At 53.3% G+C, this 16,844-nt stretch overlaps 1 protein-coding gene across 1 annotated transcript in view; it reads right to left on the bottom strand.

Annotated features, from left to right (window-relative positions):
• ITGAE (integrin subunit alpha E) overlaps positions 1–11,056 on the bottom strand; it is a 61,547-nt gene extending 50,491 nt beyond the window's left edge. Inside the window, exon 1 of the mRNA XM_036341288.1 lies at positions 10,499–11,056. Coding sequence (XP_036197181.1) covers positions 10,499–10,532 — 34 coding nt within the window. The 5' untranslated portion in view covers positions 10,533–11,056. The remainder of the gene's footprint in view (positions 1–10,498) is intronic.
• Positions 11,057–16,844: the final 5,788 nt, after the last annotated feature.

Genomic DNA, 16,844 nt, shown 5'->3' with positions numbered 1-16,844 from the left:
GCTTCCTTTGCCCTCAAGACATTTTTCTGTGCTATAACTTCATTTTTAAGTAGAAATTTGTAAGATAGCCGTAAGTCTCCAGGTGGTTGAAAAACAGTGAAGAAATGGTGTCGAGAGAACTATGCACCTTCTCAGTAACGATTCCCTCACAGCCATCTTTCACCACCCATGTTAAAAGCCTTCATTACTCCTTTAATGGGCACAATAAACCTTCAGTACAGTAAGTTTTATATATAAACTGTATCTTTATACTTGTATTACTGAGTTTTTAAAAATATAAACTTGATTTATTGGTCAGTTAATAAAATTTCCCATCAGTAAAAATTGTTTGGCTATTGGGTTGGATGGACTGCACCACAATTTTTCACTGAAATTGAAGGAAGTATGTTTTTCAAAGAATAGCTTTTCACTTAGCAGTAGAGTTTTAGGCACAAATAAAAGTAAGTAAGCAAAGTACAGTGGGGCCTTGACTTACGAGTGTCCTGACTAACGAGTTTTTTGAGATACCAGCTGCCTCTGGGCCGATTTTTTGCATTGAGTTGAGAGAGTAATTTGAGTTAACGAGCTCCTTAATGAGCTCCTTAACGAGCTCAGTCTCAGAACGAATTAAACTCATAAGTCAAGGCCCCACTGTACAGGTTTATAGACTATGCTATCTATATATATAAAAGCCTAAGCAAACAAATGACCAAACGACCGGTCGACCGGTCACTATAACGTGCACTGATCACTAGGGGGTAGACGCTCAATGCAGAAGCTGCCCCCTGGTGGTCAGTGTGCTCCCACAGCGGGAGCGGCACTAAGCTGACTGACGGGCGCCAGACGCCGGGCTCACTGCTAGCAAGTGCAGCTGCAGCGTGATCCTCTCCCGCCTCAGTGGCAGCAAGCTACAGAGCAGTGGCGGTGCAGGCACAGCAGGGCCAGGATGAGTGGGAGTGGCACAGCCCCCAGCTGCCTGCCCCTTTGCGCACTACTACATCCCCCCAGGGGTCCCAGATTTTGAGAAGGCGCAGGCCAGGCTGAGGGACCCCACCAGTGCATGAATCTGTGCACTGGGCCTCTAGTATTTTACATAAGAGAAGGAAATATACACATACAAACATGTTGTTCTTCATCCATCAAGAAGTTATAACGATTTAAAATATGTATATAACCAATAACATTGCTTTAAAATATGCATAGCAAAAATCGACTGAATTAAAAGGAAAATATAAAAATCAACAATGAATATAGGACACTTTAATGTTTTAACAAGTCTTTCATAGTAGCTCTAAAAGCAGACAAAAAACCAGTAAGGATATAAAAGATCTGAACAATACAATTAACAAGCTTGGGTTAATTGACTAACAGAACACTCTACCTGACAATGGTAAAATAAACAGTTTTTGACATACACGTAAAACACTTACCCAAACTGACCACATGCTAGCCTCAATAAATTGCAATAGTTTGAAATAATTCAGAATATATTCTCAGTCTCTACTGGAATTAAACTAGAAATCAATAACAAAATTTTAAAAATCTGAGTGTTTTATAAATTAATGCACTTTAAATAATCTAGGTTCCAAGATGAAATCACAACAGAAATTCTAAAATATCTTGAACTGAAAGAGAATTAAGATATGACAAATCAAAACTGTGGGGGGCTTCTGTATTGTGGGGGCATGACTCAGCACAGGGACCCTGGCAGCTGTCCTCTCAGCTCTCTCCCCAGAGCCACCCACCCCCAGAGAGAGAGAATAAATCAAAACGCTGCGTTGGAAGTAATGAGGGAACCATCCCTTATTCTGAAAATTGACTATTAAAAGGAAAGTACTAAGCAATTTTCTTGCCTTTCCTATGAGCTGCATCTTACGGTCACCAAATAGTCTTAGCTGATGAGAAAAAGTTCTTTACAGAAGAATTATTACTAATGAATGTGGGAGGCATAATAAAATCACAAAACACAATTTTGCAAGCCATTATATCATTAACTCGGGCCATGATCATCAGCAGATGAAGCTACTGACGAGTTTGGTTGAGCACTTGACAATTAGGCCGACATCCCATCCCGTCCCCCCCCCCCCCCCCCCCGCCCAGACCACTAGTAAACCTTAGTGTCCCCAGATGGGTCCCCAGCATGTGTGCCTCCTGGTGTGACACCCCAGGAAAGGCACAGAGACCAAGGCTACATTTCTAACAAGTGCTCAATGACACCCATGCAGCTGGTCATCAGGCCACATTTTGAGTAGCGAGTGTGTCAAATACTTTGGCGAAGGAAACAAAAAGAAGCAGGAGGGATGGCAAAATCCTCAGGACTGTTAGCGTACGCTTGCCAAAAGGGTTTACCTTGAATTTAATTGAAGTCATTAGCTCCAACTTCCAGGTCTGGGGATGTTTAGGGATAGAAGAACAAACCACACCAAGGGGAAGCCAACATGCAAACCCTGAAGGAGATGGTCTACGTCTAGGACAAGTACCGAGCCCTACCGGAAAGCCAGGACTTAGAGAAGGCACACGGGCCACACGATGGGCTGGGCGAGGCGGCCCCTCTGGACCTTCACTTGAACCAACTAACCGTCAAAGGACGACAGGAGGATCTGCGTCGGGACGGGCAGTAAACGAGGCCGCGGAGCGGCTGGCCATTGGTGAGGCGGCAGGAACGTTGCAGCTCTACCACAGAACAGCCGCACATGACAGAAATGTGTACCGAAGGCTGTGGGGGGAAAGGACGGGTGCTGGGATTTGTTTTTAAGTCATGCTTCCGAAACATTCATGTGCAGACGACTCACCCAGGCCTCCTGTTGGCATGCAGCTCCCGCGTTAGTGGGTCAGGGCATGGGGCGAACCAGCTCCTAGGCCAGTGATGGCGAACCTTTTGAGCTCGGCGTGTCAGCATTTTGAAAAACCCTAACTTAACTCCGGTGCCGTGTCACATAGAGAAATTTTTTTTATCTTTGCAACCATAGTAAAACAAAGACTTATATTTTTGATATTTATTTTATATATTTAAATGCCATTTAACAAAGAAAAATCAACCAAAAAAATGAGTTCGCGTGTCACCTCTGACACGCGTGTCATAGGTTCGCCATCCCTGCCCTAAGGGATGCCATGTGCTGGTCCCCACACCAGGTTTTGAGCAGCAAGGCCTTAAAACCTTTGGCGAGCCCTGGCCGGTGTTGCTCAGCGACTGGGCGTCATCCCGTGCCCTGTAAGGTCGTCAGTTCGATTCCCGTCAGGGCACTTGCCCGGGCAGTGGGTTTGGGTCTCAATCGAGTCATGTACGGGAGGCAACTGATTGATATTTCTCTCACATTGATGTTTCTCTCTTTCTCTCTCTCCCTCTCCCCCCACCCCCCCACCCCCCCGAAATCAATTTTTTTAAAAAACTGCTTTGGTAAAAGAAACAACAGGAGACATTGAAATACATGCAACAAGAGTAGCAAACGCTTGATAACAATGCCACCTGTGTGATGGGTATATTGGGCTAATCATTGTTGTTTTCTTTGGTACATCCTTAAAATTTGTTATTAAAAACCAACCTTCCAAAGGCTCAGGAAGGAGGCAGTGTGAGAGGGCCTGGGGGCGGATCTCTTCCTGAGCCGGCACAAAGGGGCACCTGGACCTCACCCTTCCCTCCGCACCTCTGCCTTCCCCCGCATGGCTTGTGGTGGCTCATCAGAGACACCCTACACGAAGGTAAAGTGTGTTTTAAAATAATGGGGCAGGTGGAATTTTAGAAAAAGGACAGAAGGGAAATAATCAATAGAAAAAAGTAAAAAAAAAAAAAAAAAAAAAGAAGGGAGCCAATCAAAACAGAAGGAAGAGAGAACTAACCTGTGTAGCAAAGAGCCAGCACTTTCTATGATGGGCCAGCGCTCGCCTCTGCACACCGCACGGCACACGGTAGGCACGTAATGCAATTATTTGTGGAATAAATGCATAAATAATTGAACTTTCTCGAACTCAACATAAGGACTAAAATGATCAGTTATGTCATTCACAGCATCCACAAAACTGGGGCAGAAAACTCAAAAGCTATTCTAGTGTAGCAGAAAATGACAGAAAACAATTTCTCTTAGCAAGAACATTGAATGATACCTTAATTAATAAAGAAATTTTTTAAAAAAGGACATTGAATGAACTGGGACAGGGTGGGGTGGAAGAAAAAAAGACACGAGTGAACAAACCTGCACCCCACGTTTCCCGGGCCTGGTATTCATGTCCTCCCACCGTGCCCCAAAGTAGAATGCAGACAATGCAACCGTGAGCTCTTCCGTTTGGGGCCTTGCATCCCTTTGCAGACTTGAGGGGAGCATCAGAACCCTCCCAGCCCCTCAAATGCACATTTGCACAAATCTTGGCCTCCCGAGGGCTCTGCTTGGAGGCTGGCCCCGGCCCCTCCACATCCTCAGCATGCACCTCCTTGCAGAAGCCGCCCTGACCCCCAGGCCCCCGCCTGGCCACTCGGTGCCCCGCCAGCCTTTCTCCAGCAGGAAACGACCTGCTCATCTCTTGCGTACGCACTGCCTGTGACTGTTCCCCCACCACCAGGGATCCCCGAGGGCCCAGACTGTGGCCAGGTGTTGGGCGGGTGAAGGGGCCTCACAGATTCCCTGTGGCCTATCCATTACCCTCAAGGGCTCCAGAGCAAGACCCCAAGTGGGGAAGGGGGCGCCCTGTCCTCTGTGAACAGTTTGGATCAAGGAAGTCCACAGGGAATTGGGACTCCTTGGCCTGTGCCCAGCCCTGTGCCTCCAGGTCAGCCAGGCCGGTGAGAGTAGACGTCGGCACACTTCTTACTGTGTAACTGAGACATGACTTAAACCCCTGAGATAGTCCAGGGTCCTTGCCCGGGCATCCATGGCACTGCCCTGCCCAGCTCCTTTACACCCCCTCCCTGAACACCATCTCACCCTTCCCACCTCTGGGTCTCTGCACAAGCGGGTCCACACCCAGCCACCGTCCTCAGCACCCGCCCACTCTGCCACCCCTGGGGGCCCGCTCAGGCACCCTGGCGCCAGGAGCCAACCCAGATCCCCAGCCAGAGTCATTCACTGCGGGGGGTGAGTGGGCTCCCCTTCCTAGCCCCTGGGATCCTGTGGTGTCTCCGTCTGGCTCTGACTAAGTCCTGTCTGGGTCAGAGCGATCTGTGATTAAGTCTGTGTCCCTCAAACGGTGATCTGCTCTGAGTCACCCATGACAACCCCCACGCCCACTGCGGCGAAGAGCCAGCTCAGCAGAGTCAGGCCCAGAGTGGTGTCAGGAAATATCAGCGGGCCGATCCGGATCCCCGCCCCCTCCATCCCGTTCGACCCCATTTTCACTTTGTTCAACCGAGGGAACTTGATGCAAGACCGGAGGGCGGAACCGGGAGTGGACAAGCACAGCTCTCCCAGGCCCACCGTCTCCCAGGCCCACCCTCTCCCAGGCCCACCGTCTCCCAGTCCTGCTGTCTCGAAGGTGGTCCGTGGGGGAATTAAATATTTGTGTCTGGGCCCAGGTCTGCCTGAGTCCAAAGCCTCATTAAAAGCTTGAGGGATGGAATCCAAGAGCAGGTCACAGGAGCCCCGGCGCTGGGCATGGCCCCCAGTTGTGCCAGCAGCTCACCGAGCCAGGGCAGAGCTCTGCTTTAGAGGCTGGTAAGTAGGTCAGCGAGGACCTGTGTGTGTGTGTGTGTGTGTGTGTGTGTGTGTGTGTGTGTGTGTGTTGGGGGGGGGTCCCCGTATTTGCTGAGCTCTCCCAGGCACCAGCCGCCAGCCCCTCCATGCCAGGCTCTGCCAGGGGTGAGTCATTTGCCAAAGTAGATCCCTCCCAAGCCCCTGACAACCTTTGCTCAGGTGGCCTCTTCCCTTCTCACTGCCCACTGGGGCTCAGGAAAAATGGCATCGGTCCCCAAGGGAGACGGTCCTGGGTTCAAATACTGACTTTGCCATGGAATTGCTGAAGGGCATCAGGCCTGTCCGCCTCAGTTTCCCCATCCGTGACGGGGGGGCTGTGCAGACCCAATGAGGCAACGCCTGGCCCAGCATCAGACACCGAGCTAGGCGCACGGCATGTGGGTGCGATGCTCCAGCGCTGTAACCACAGGGAGGCCTCTGACAGCCTCGCCCTCCGCCTAAGCCCCCCGCGGCTGTCAGCCGTGAGCCCAGCTGCACGGTGTCTGTCACCACACCACCCACAGGCTGCCGCCCCCACGCTGTTCCCAGCCGCAGGGACCTGCTGAGTCAGACTGCGACCCCCTCCATCCTGTCAGCCACCACTGCCCGCCCCCTCCGCCCGGATCTCCCCCCACATGGGCATTTTATTTTTTTATTTTATTTTATTTTTATATATTTTATTGACTTTTTACAGAGAGGAAGGGAGAGGATAGAGAGTTAGAAACATCGATGAGAGAGAAACATCGATCAGCTGCCTCCTGCACACCTCCTACTGGGGATGTGCCCACAACCAAGGTACATGCCCTTGACCAGAATCGAACCTGGGACCCTTCAGTCTGCAGGCCGACTCTCTATCCACTGAGCCACACCGATTAGGGCTGGGCATTTTAAATATACGTCTCGCAGCCCCATTTCTGCTTTAGCAAACTGAGGTCCGGGGGGCATGGTCTGCCCCAATGTATACAAGGAACCAGTTGTGGACCTGGGACTAGACTCAGGTGTGCGGACACCCACCCAGAACACCCCGGTGGGCTTCGGGGGAGGTTATGCCTCAGAGGCGCCTGCAGGGTGCCCATCAGGTGCAGCTCACCCCTCGGCCCACCCACCTTGGTCTTCCCAGGCCTCAGACACCATCAGTCCACCTAACAGTGGCCATCAGGCCTGGGGCGCTCACTGTGCCAGCACCGTGTTCAGTGCTTGGGGATTTTCCGATTTTCCTCCTATTTCTCATGAGTGGCTCCTCCTCCACACGCTTGCCTGCCCAGCACCCCTGGACCTGCCCTGGCAGCATCCAGCATCGTCCCGCCAGCAGCACTGTCCTGCCGGCCGGCCCTTTCCCCAGGACTCCGGCTCACACAGCACGCCAGTCTCACTGTCACTACCCCTCAGCGCTGCCCCGTGGCCTCCCACTGCCCCAGGCCAGGTCCCAGCTCCCTCAGCCTGGCCCTGTGGCCACCCACATGCCCCCCATACGCAGCCTACAAGACAACCCCCCAGAGACGGTGGGAGACTCCAGGTCCTACAGGGCCTGCACTCCCCACCTGTCTTGCCCACAGGCATGCACGTCTCTGACATTTTACCTCTGCCTGCAAGGTCCTTCCTCTCCCTCATGTGAGGCCTGAAGGCAGCCTCAGGGGCCTTCGGCCTGGGGCAGCCGTGGGCAAACTACTGCCCACGGGCCGGATCTGGCCCGTTTGAATTGAATAAAACTAAAAAAAAAAAAAAAGACCGTACCCTTTTATGTAATGATGTTTACTTTGAATTTATATTAGTTCACACAAACACTCCATTCATGCTTTTGTTCCGGCCCTCCGGTCCAGTTTAAGAACCCATTGTGGCCCTCTAGTCAAAAAGTTTGCCCACCCCTGGCCTGGGGCTAGAGGGGCGAAGGGGTGTGTGTGTGTGTGTGTGTGTGTGTGTGTGTGTGTGTGTGTGTGGTGTGTCCTGCTTTCTTTTCACACAGAGGCTCCAGGACAGGGACTGCACCATGTCCTGGTTGTGGGGGGACAGGCAACATCAGAGCGGACAGCTTTCTGCTACCACTCACACCTAACCCTGCACTTTCCTAGACTCCTCACACCCACCTCTTTGTCCATACCATTTTTCCTACACAGAGAGCCCCCCCACCCCACCCCCTAGACAGAGCCGGGTCTGCAGCCTCCTCTCCCCGGAGGGGCCCAGGCTGAAGGTCACCACCACAGAGGAGCGAGAAGGCAGGAGCGCCCGCACTCTGGCTCCTTTGCCACTGGGAAGGCTTTGTAGGCTGACAGCAGAGTTCCCTTCTCGACATGAGGGATGTAGACTCAACCTCAGGCCCCAGGAGGAACAGTGAGCAGCTGTGGCCACAGAGCGAGTCAGGGATGGAGTGACCTGGGGTCAGCAGGCCATTGGGGAGCAGCCTGAGCTGGGGCTAGAAGCGGGGGTATGAGCAGCTGCAGTATGTCTGGCATCTGCGCCTGACTCGAAACCTCTCAGACAATTAATGCCATCTCATTGGCTCCCACAGATGAGAAGTGGGCATCCCCACAGTGGGTGGCCTGGGAAGAGTGGAAGGTCAAGGTCAGGCCAGTGGCCTAGGGAGGCCCAGCCAGGCACAGGATTCAGGGCCCTGAGCCTGGGGTGGTGGTCTGAGGGGGTTCCTCCCACCCTCCCCAGCACCTCCTTGTCACTTTCTCAGACTTTTCCCAATCCTCTAGACCAGTGGTTCCCAACCTTCCTATGTTGTGGTGACCCCCAACCATAAAATTATTTTCGTTGCTACTTCATAACTGTAATGTTGCTACTGCTATGAATCATCATGTAAATATCTGATATGCAGGATGTATTCAGGCGACCCCTGTGAAAGGGCCGTCTGACCCCCAAAGGGGTCGCGACCCACAGGTTGAGAAGCGCTGCTCTAGGCTCAGGGCTAGTTTCACCTCCTCCAGGAAGCTCTCCAGGATTAGTCCATCCTATCTCAGGACATCATAGCTTAGAGTAGAACTGTCACAATTTCATTTCCCCCACCCAAATTGGAGCTGCTGGGACCCTGCTCCCACATCCTTCCCATAACGTAGCCGAGTTGTGGGCTCCGTAATCTCAAGCAAGCCCACTCCCTCCTGCTCTCTGCTGTCCGTCAGCTTGGGGAGTGGCTGGGCCTCAGGAGGGTTCGATAAATGTCATCTGGATTGACATGTCTGAAAAAGGCCCCAGGCCATGGGGTATTCTAGAGCTGGGAGGCAGGACAAGAGGCCTGAGCTGGACCCTCGTTTCCACTACTTGCTTGTAACCCTGGACGGTCACAGCTCCTCTGGGCCTCAGTTACCTCCTCCACACTGGGCGGGTGGGGTGGGGGTGGGGGGTGGGGGGAGGGGGAGAACCAGAATCTAAGATCTTCTCCGGACATTCTTGGTGATGGAGGGTCAAAGCCATAAGCTATGAAGAGGGAGAGCCTCTCTGACACCATATAAAACTGAAAATAAAAGTGTAAACTGTAATATAAGGAAAAGAAAGTCCAACCAAGTTCTGACCTTTCCATGGCTTTGATGTTTTCGTAATACTGTATTAAAACATGTCCCAAAATACTTGCTTCGCTGGTGCCTTGCACAGGCTTGGCCTGCTTCTGGGTGCTCGGCCCGTGGTGGGCGCTCATCCTGAGCCCCTCCAAGCGTGGACTCAGCACTCAGACACTGGGGCTCACTTGCAGCCCCGGCCGGTCCCTCAGGGGGAACTGCTTCTGCCTGGTGTCCATCTCATTCTCCTGTCAAGCTGCTGCCCAGAGCAGGAGACCCCAGGATGCCCGCCCGATCACCAGGCAGGACCACCCCAGCCTCACGCGTGGCCCGAGCAGTCTCCAGGGGCTGACTGTGCTCAGTCCCATCCCTGCGGCCTGCGGGCAGGTGCAGGCTCAGGGCTCGGCTTGCCCCAGGTGGCTTCCCTGGGAGGCTTAAAGGCCAGAACGGGACTTCCAGGGAGTGGGAAGAGGAAGTCCCGCTCCCCCACCACGCACACATGCTCCCATCCTGGCCCCAACAGCAGTTACAGGAAGGTGACTCCCCAATGCAGTCAGCTCTGCCATGCAGACACGACCCCAGTCTCTGGTCAACACATCCTCACAGGGCCCTCACCTCACCAGCGGAACCCCTGGTCTGTAGATGGGTGCTCTGCTGGGGGAAGGGAGGTACCTGACAGTGCCTCCACTCTGAGACCAAACTCGGCCCAGACCCGAGGACCTGCCCAGAGTCGGTGCCATAGGGAGAAGGCCTGCGGGGGGGAGGGAGGCTGGGTGGGGAGAGGGGCTGGGTGGGGAGAGGGGCTGGTGGGGAGAGGGGCTGGTGGGGAGAGGGGCCGGGTGGGGAGAGGCTGGGTGGGGAGAGGGGCTGGGTGAAGAGGGAGGCTGGGTGGGGAGGGAGGCTGGGTGGGAGGGAGACTGGGTGGGGAGAGGGGCTGGGTGGGAAGGGAGGCTGGGTGGGGAGAGGGGCTGGGTGGGGAGGGAGGTGGGTGGGGAGAGGGGCTGGGTAGGGACGGAGGCTGGGTGGGGAGGGAGGCTGAGTGGGGTGAGGGGCTGGGTGGGGAGAGGGCCTGGGTGGGGAGAGGCTGGGTGGGGAGGGAGCCTGGGTGGGGACAGGCTGGGTGGAAAAGGGACGGGGCAGCAGAGCTCTGGAGTCCGAAGCCACAGGCTGTCAGCACTGCCCCTGAGCCCCCAGTGTCCTACAGAGGAAGCCGGGGACCCTCACCCTCGGAGGAAGAGCATCTCCATGGAGACAGTCTCCCACTTTCTCCAGCCCCTGGCTCTGACTTAGCCCATCAGACAGAGGACAGAGGACAGACAGGCTGCAGAGGGCACAGCAGCCCTCCGGGCAGGGGCGAGGCTGACTTACTGGTCACGCAGAGCAGAGTGCGGAGGAGCCACATCCTAGCTGAGGCTGCGGCGCGGAGTGTGCCTGGGCCAGCTCAGCTTCCCCTCCTCGGCGGGGCGCCAGGAGGCGGGGACAGACACACAGACACAGGCAAGGACCCACAGGCAGACAGGTGTTTTCAAGCACACACAGGCGCTCCCACTGGTACCGGCTGGTGGCCTGGCTTCCTGGGCAGTGGTGGCTGAGTCCTGGGAGCTGAGACACACCTGTCACCACATTTCCTGCAGTGGTGAGCTGAGCCGAGGCCTGGAAACAGCTCCGGTGTCCTCAGCCAGGAGCAGTGCTCACCCGACTGCTGTTTATCATCCATGTGAGTCCCAGCCCCTGCCTCAGACACACCTCCAGGACACCTCAGCCCAGCACTCCCTCGGGGCCCTTGGTGATGGTTCCTGGGCGACAGGAAGTGCCTTCACAGCAAAGCTGGGCTCCTGCACCAGCCCCGCACTCCGGCCCTGGCCATGGAGGGCCAGGTGAGGGGAAAGATCCAGCCCCTGGCTGCAATCACTTCCTCAATTCAGCTGTGGCTGCTCTTTGCTAGTAAATTCTGGCCACCACGCCATGATGCCAGAGCAGTTCACCAGAGCGCTGGGCTGGCAGAACAGCACATGTAAGATCCCATCGATCCCCCAGCTCTCTGACCCGCCCCAGCACCCGGAGGACACAGCCAGCAGCCTGCAGTCACAGTTTAACGCCAACTCCAGGTTCTCCGTGTGACGTCTGTGGTCTGTTGTGGAAGGAAGCTTCTCGCCCCGAGTCCCAGGCTGCCGTGCGGAGCAGCGCTGTCCCCCGCGGCGTTCTGTGCTCAGTCCTATGGCCGTCACCAGCCACAGGTGGCACCTGAGCCCTGCCCCGTCACCAGTGCCACCAAGGACCGGACTTTTAAATTTTATTTAATTTTAATTAATTTACATTCAAAAAGGCAGGGGACTCGATATTTCTTCTCATAGGAAAGACTGTATCTCGAGGAAGAGTACTCTGAAGTGTGGATATAAGTGTTAAAGCACAGAGGACAATGGTGTTGACTTCATGACGGTGAAAATCAATTTTATTTAGTTTCTCACATTAAAAGCTCACTTTGCCAAAGTCTTGTAAAGTTTGGTGACACTTAAAACATTTTGCATTGTCTGCTTTGGTCTGACCAAACACCGACTAGTAAGATAGTTCCCTGATGTTACATGGCTATTACACAGATGACAATTCATCATTTTCACACCACAACCACATGCCATCAAACAAAGAAGTTAAACAGCTCAGAAAGCAAAGCTCCAGGTCTGATGATCTCCCTCCCGGACCACGATCAAGACCAGCCATCACAGCTCGGTCCCCAGTGTGGGGTGTGCAGGAGGCAGCCAATCAATGATTCTCTCTCATCACTGACGATTCTATCTCTTTCTCCCTCTCCCTTTCTCTCTGAAATCAATAAAAACATATTTTAAAAAAGAAAATGGAAAAATAAAAACAGTGGGAAACCACGTTATTGGGATAGTTGACAAAATTTAAATATGAACTACAGATTAGATACTACTGTAATGATTAGATAAAATTATACATTTATCAAATTACCCATGTGATAGGGGAGGCCTGGCCCGTCTCCACACCACAGTGCCCCTGCTTGGAGGATCAGGGGCACCTGGCAGAGCCACAGGAGGCCCCTCTGCACACCGAGCCGGAGCAGACCAGCAGCAGGGCAGGCTGGACCCCAGGACTGCAGCCTGCTCCAGACTTCTGGGAGGCAGGACTTCACATCTGCAGTGTGACCTTTGGGCACCGCAGGAGGCCAGGCGAGGTTTGTGCCTGGATGCTGGACCAGGCACAGGGCCGTTTTCTGCATCTTTGGTGATGTTTAGAATGAGGATTCATCCAAGCTTGCTGATGCCAGCATGGCAGAGCCCTAAGCATGAGCGTACACAGGGGCCCTTCAAACCCATCTGACAGCGTCGCTGTCCCCACAAACACAACTTAAGGTCCCAAGGACTGTGTACAAACCTGGCTGTTCAGCAAGTACATACGTATCCAAAAGGAATGTGAAAAAGACTTTAAACAACTGTTAGAGGGCCAACTCAAGGGATATTCCACAACACAAATGGACTGAACTCTTCAAATATATTAATATCATAAAAGACAAAGAAAGGCTAATGAATTGTTCCAGATTAAAGAAGAATAAATGTAGTGCACGACACTGGATTGCATCCGAGACCAAAAACAAAAACAATTTGCTTTAAAAAACATTATTAATTTAGCAAAACATACCATTCCTGGGAATGATAACCAGAAAGTCCAGTCTCTGGTTATGGGCAGAAAGATGAGAGGTGAAGGGTATGACTGTGGAGAGTTACACAGAAGGCATCAACTCTAGCTGAAATTTATTTTCATTGAAAGCATTGGGGCCTGGCTGGCATGGCTCAGTGGTTGAGTGTGACCTATGAACCAGGAGGTCACAGTTCGATTCCAGTCGAGGGCACATGCCCGAGTTGTGGCTTGGTCCCCAGTATGGGGCATGCAGGAGGCAGCCAATCAATGATTCTCTTTCATCATTGATGATTCTATTTCTTTCTCCTTCTCCCTCTGAAAGGGCAAGGACTACGCCCTCCATCTTACCCTGGGTCCTCCATTTTTGGGCAGAGCCATGTGCTCGGCAAGGCTTCTTCCCGGAAGCCCAAGCCTCTGCTGGCCACACCCAGGATTTCTCTGGACTAACCAATGATAATCAAGGGAAGTGCACACCATCAATATGACCACATCCTGTGTACCGACTTGCGCCTGGCCAATCGGCAGGACCCACAGTCACCTCTCCACCCCTTACTCCACCCCCCTATAAAACTCGTTCCATCGGGCTAGGCCTCTCTCTGCCACCTGCTGCTGTGTCAGTAAGGAGGGTGGGGGAGCCAGACCTAGGTTTGAAATAAAGGACTCTTTGCTTTTGCATCGGACTCACTGGCTCCCTGGTGGGCTCTTGGGAATCTTGAAATCTGGGCATAACATTTGGGGGCTCGTCCGGGATTCCCAAGACCATCGAGGGACCCCCGATCTGAAGAGTCTGACTGACCGCGGTAGGTGTCTGTGTTGTTGTGTGTTCTGTTCTGTGCGAGCTCGTTTCTGGAATCTGTAAGTGCCTGAGGGGTCTAGGTGGATGCACCGTGAAAGACCACAGGCGGGTGAGAGTTGGAAGACGTTCCGCTCCCCAGGAGGGATGAGTATGCCCCTCGCAGATCGGGGGAGAGCTGGAGGACGTTCCGCTCCCCAGGAGGGATGAGTATGCCCCTCGCGGATCGGGGGAGAGTTGGAGGACGTTCCGCTCCCCAGGAGGGATGGATATGCCCCTCACGAGGGATGAGTATGCCCCTCTCGGATTTGAGACGAGGCGGGTTGCTCCCGCCGGTTTGGCGTAAGGCCATTGTCTAGCTTTCGGGTTTGGCTTCCATGGAGTTGGAAGCCTGTTTTGGTTCTGCTTCCATGGAGTTGGAAGACTGTATTTTTGGGCCCGTTTGTTGTTTGTGTTTGTGTTTTTTCGGTTTTATTTTGTGGACTTACTGGACGGACATTATGAGACAGACTCAAACTACTCCTTTAAGCATTATGGTCGATCATTTTAAAGAGGTAAGGGAAAGAGCCAGCAACCTCAGTGCGGAAGTTCGGAAAGACCGGTGGCAGACTTTTTGTTCCAGGGAGTGGCCGACTTTTAACATCGGATGGCCGCCAGAGGGGACTTTTGACCTCCCCACCATCCGCCGGGTCAGGGATGTCGTCTCCAAACTTAGGGGGGGACATCCTGGTCAACTCTTTTACATTGTTACTTGGCAGGACCTCGTGGAAGACCCGCCATCTTGGCTCAGGCCCTTCCTACCTCCACGCCCTCCTGGGCCAAAGCCCATTCTTGCCTTGCAGAGAACGGAAAAGGAGGAGAAAAAGAAGAATCTCACCCAGCCTTCGGCCCCCCCACCCTGTCCTGCAGGGGGGAAATAAAGAACTAATCTTTCCTCCCCCATATAGCCCACGGGGGGGCGATCCTTCCACGCCAGGAGTGGCTGGGGGGCGGAGTTCTGGGAGTGGCTGGGGAGGAGTTCTGGGAGTGGCTGGGGGCGGAGTTCTGGGAGTGGCCACGGTTCCAGTAGGAGGCCCGCCTCTCACCCGGCAGAGAGCTCAGCGGGAACTGTCTGCCGCAGCACCCGACTCCACTATCAAGACCCTGACCTTCCGGGCCGCTGGACCCCGGGATGCAGACGGCAACCAGCCCCATCATTATTGGCCTTTCTCAACAAGCGATCTCTATAACTGGAAGGCACAAAACCCTAAGTTTTCTGAGAAGCCGGGGGACTTATTGACTTGCTAGATTCTGTTCTTTTCACCCATCAGCCCACATGGGACGACTGTCAGCAGCTTTTACAGGTTCTGTTCACGACGGAAGAGAGAGAAAGGATCCTCAATGAGGCCCGGAAAGTGGTTCCAGGTGTGGACGGAAACCCAACTGCCAACCAGTCCCAGATAGATGTCTCTTTTCCCTTAACTAGGCCTGAATGGGATTTCAACACGGCAGAAGGTAAGGAGAGGCTTTCGGTCTACCGCCAGACTCTAATGAGGGGTCTCAGAATGGCTGCTAGAAAGCCAACTAATTTGGCCAAGGTGGGGAATGTTCAGCAGGAAAGGGATGAGTCTCCAGCTGCCTTTTTAGAACGGATCATGGAGGCTTACCGCACCTACACCCCCATGAATCCAGAAGCTCCTGAAAACAAGGCAGCTGTGATCATAAGCTTTGTAAACCCATCAGCCATGGATATTAAAAAGAAACTACAAAAAGTAGATAGGTTGGGAGAGAAGAGTTTACAGGATTTACTGGCAGTGGCAGAGAAGGTGTACAATAACCGAGAGTCTCCAGAAGACAGGCAGGCTCGCGTTGTGGCTGCCACCAGCAGTAGGCAAGCTCGGGACCTGGCTAGGGTCCTGCTGGCTACGACCATGGACTCCCCCAAGGAGCAAGACCGTCACCTCCGACAGCTTGCAAGCAATAAAGGAAGAGGTAAGCAGACCACCTGAGAGGGGAGGCGGGGGCTGCAGAAGGGTCAGTGTAGATTTTGCATGGAAATAGGGCACTGGGCTCAAGAATGTCCGAAGAAGGCCGGTGAGAAGGGAGACAGGACTGACCGAGTTAAGGTCTTAGAGCTGGGTGAACTGAGTGATTAGGGGAGTCAGGGTTCGGACCCCCTCCCTGAGCCCAGGATAATTCAGAGTGGAGGGGACTCCTGTTAACTTCCTTGTTGACACCGGGGCACAACATTCGGTCCTCAGCACCCCGCAAGGAAAACTGGCGAACAAAAAGTCCTGGGTGCAAGGGGCAACTGGTATGAGCCAGTATTCATGGACTACCCGAAGAACAGTAGATTTAGGAATGGGCCGGGTATCCCACTCTTTCATGATGATACTGGAATGCCCCTACCCACTATTGGGACGGGACCTACTGACCAAAATTGGAGCTCAAATAACTTTCAGACAAGGGGGGCCTCAGGTCACCGATGGGAAGGGCCGCCCCATTCAGGTCCTGACCATGAGGCTAGAGGATGAGTATCGCCTCTACCAGAAGGCTTCCCCAGTAGAGGGCAGTATGGATAAATGGCTACAAGAATTCCCAACAGCTTGGGCAGTGACGAGAGGGTGGGGCTGGCCGCCCACAGGGCCCCAGTCCTGGTAGAACTAAAACCAGAAGGTCCAGTAAGAATCAAGCAGTACCCTGTGCCTCAGGAGGCACAGAAGAAAATTCAGCCTCATATCAGGAGACTGAAGAGCTTGGGGGTGTTAGTTCCCTGCCAGTCTGCGTGGAACACTCCCCTACTGCCGGTTAAAAAGCCCCAGACAGCCAAAACCGGTTTGGCTCAGTAGATAGAGCGTCGGCCTGCGGACTGAAAGGTCCCAGGTTCGATTCCGGTCAAGGGCATGTACCTGGGTTGCGGGCGTATCCCCAGTAGGAGATGTGCAGGAGGCAGCTGATCGATGTTTCTCTCTCATTGATGTTTCTAACTCTCTATCTCTCTCCCTTCCTCTCTGTAAAAAATCAATAAAATATACTTAAAAAAAAAAAAGAAGCCCCAAACGACTACAGGCCAGTACAGGACCTCCGAGAAGTAAATAAAAGAGTTATGGACATACACCCAACAGTCCCAAACCCGTACACTCTCTTGAGCTCCTTGGCGCCCTCTAAAGACTGGTACACGGTATTAGATCTGAAAGATGCCTTCTTCAGTCTACCGCTAGCACCTCAAAGTCAGCCCCTGTTCGCCTTCGAGTGGCATGACCCAGAGGAGGGCTTCAGTGGACA

This window comes from Myotis myotis, unplaced genomic scaffold (assembly GCF_014108235.1).
Source record: "Myotis myotis isolate mMyoMyo1 unplaced genomic scaffold, mMyoMyo1.p scaffold_m19_p_17, whole genome shotgun sequence".
Lineage (NCBI taxonomy): Eukaryota > Metazoa > Chordata > Mammalia > Chiroptera > Vespertilionidae > Myotis > Myotis myotis.
Note: the sequence above shows the minus strand (reverse complement) of the source record. Positions and strands in the feature narration are given on the sequence as shown.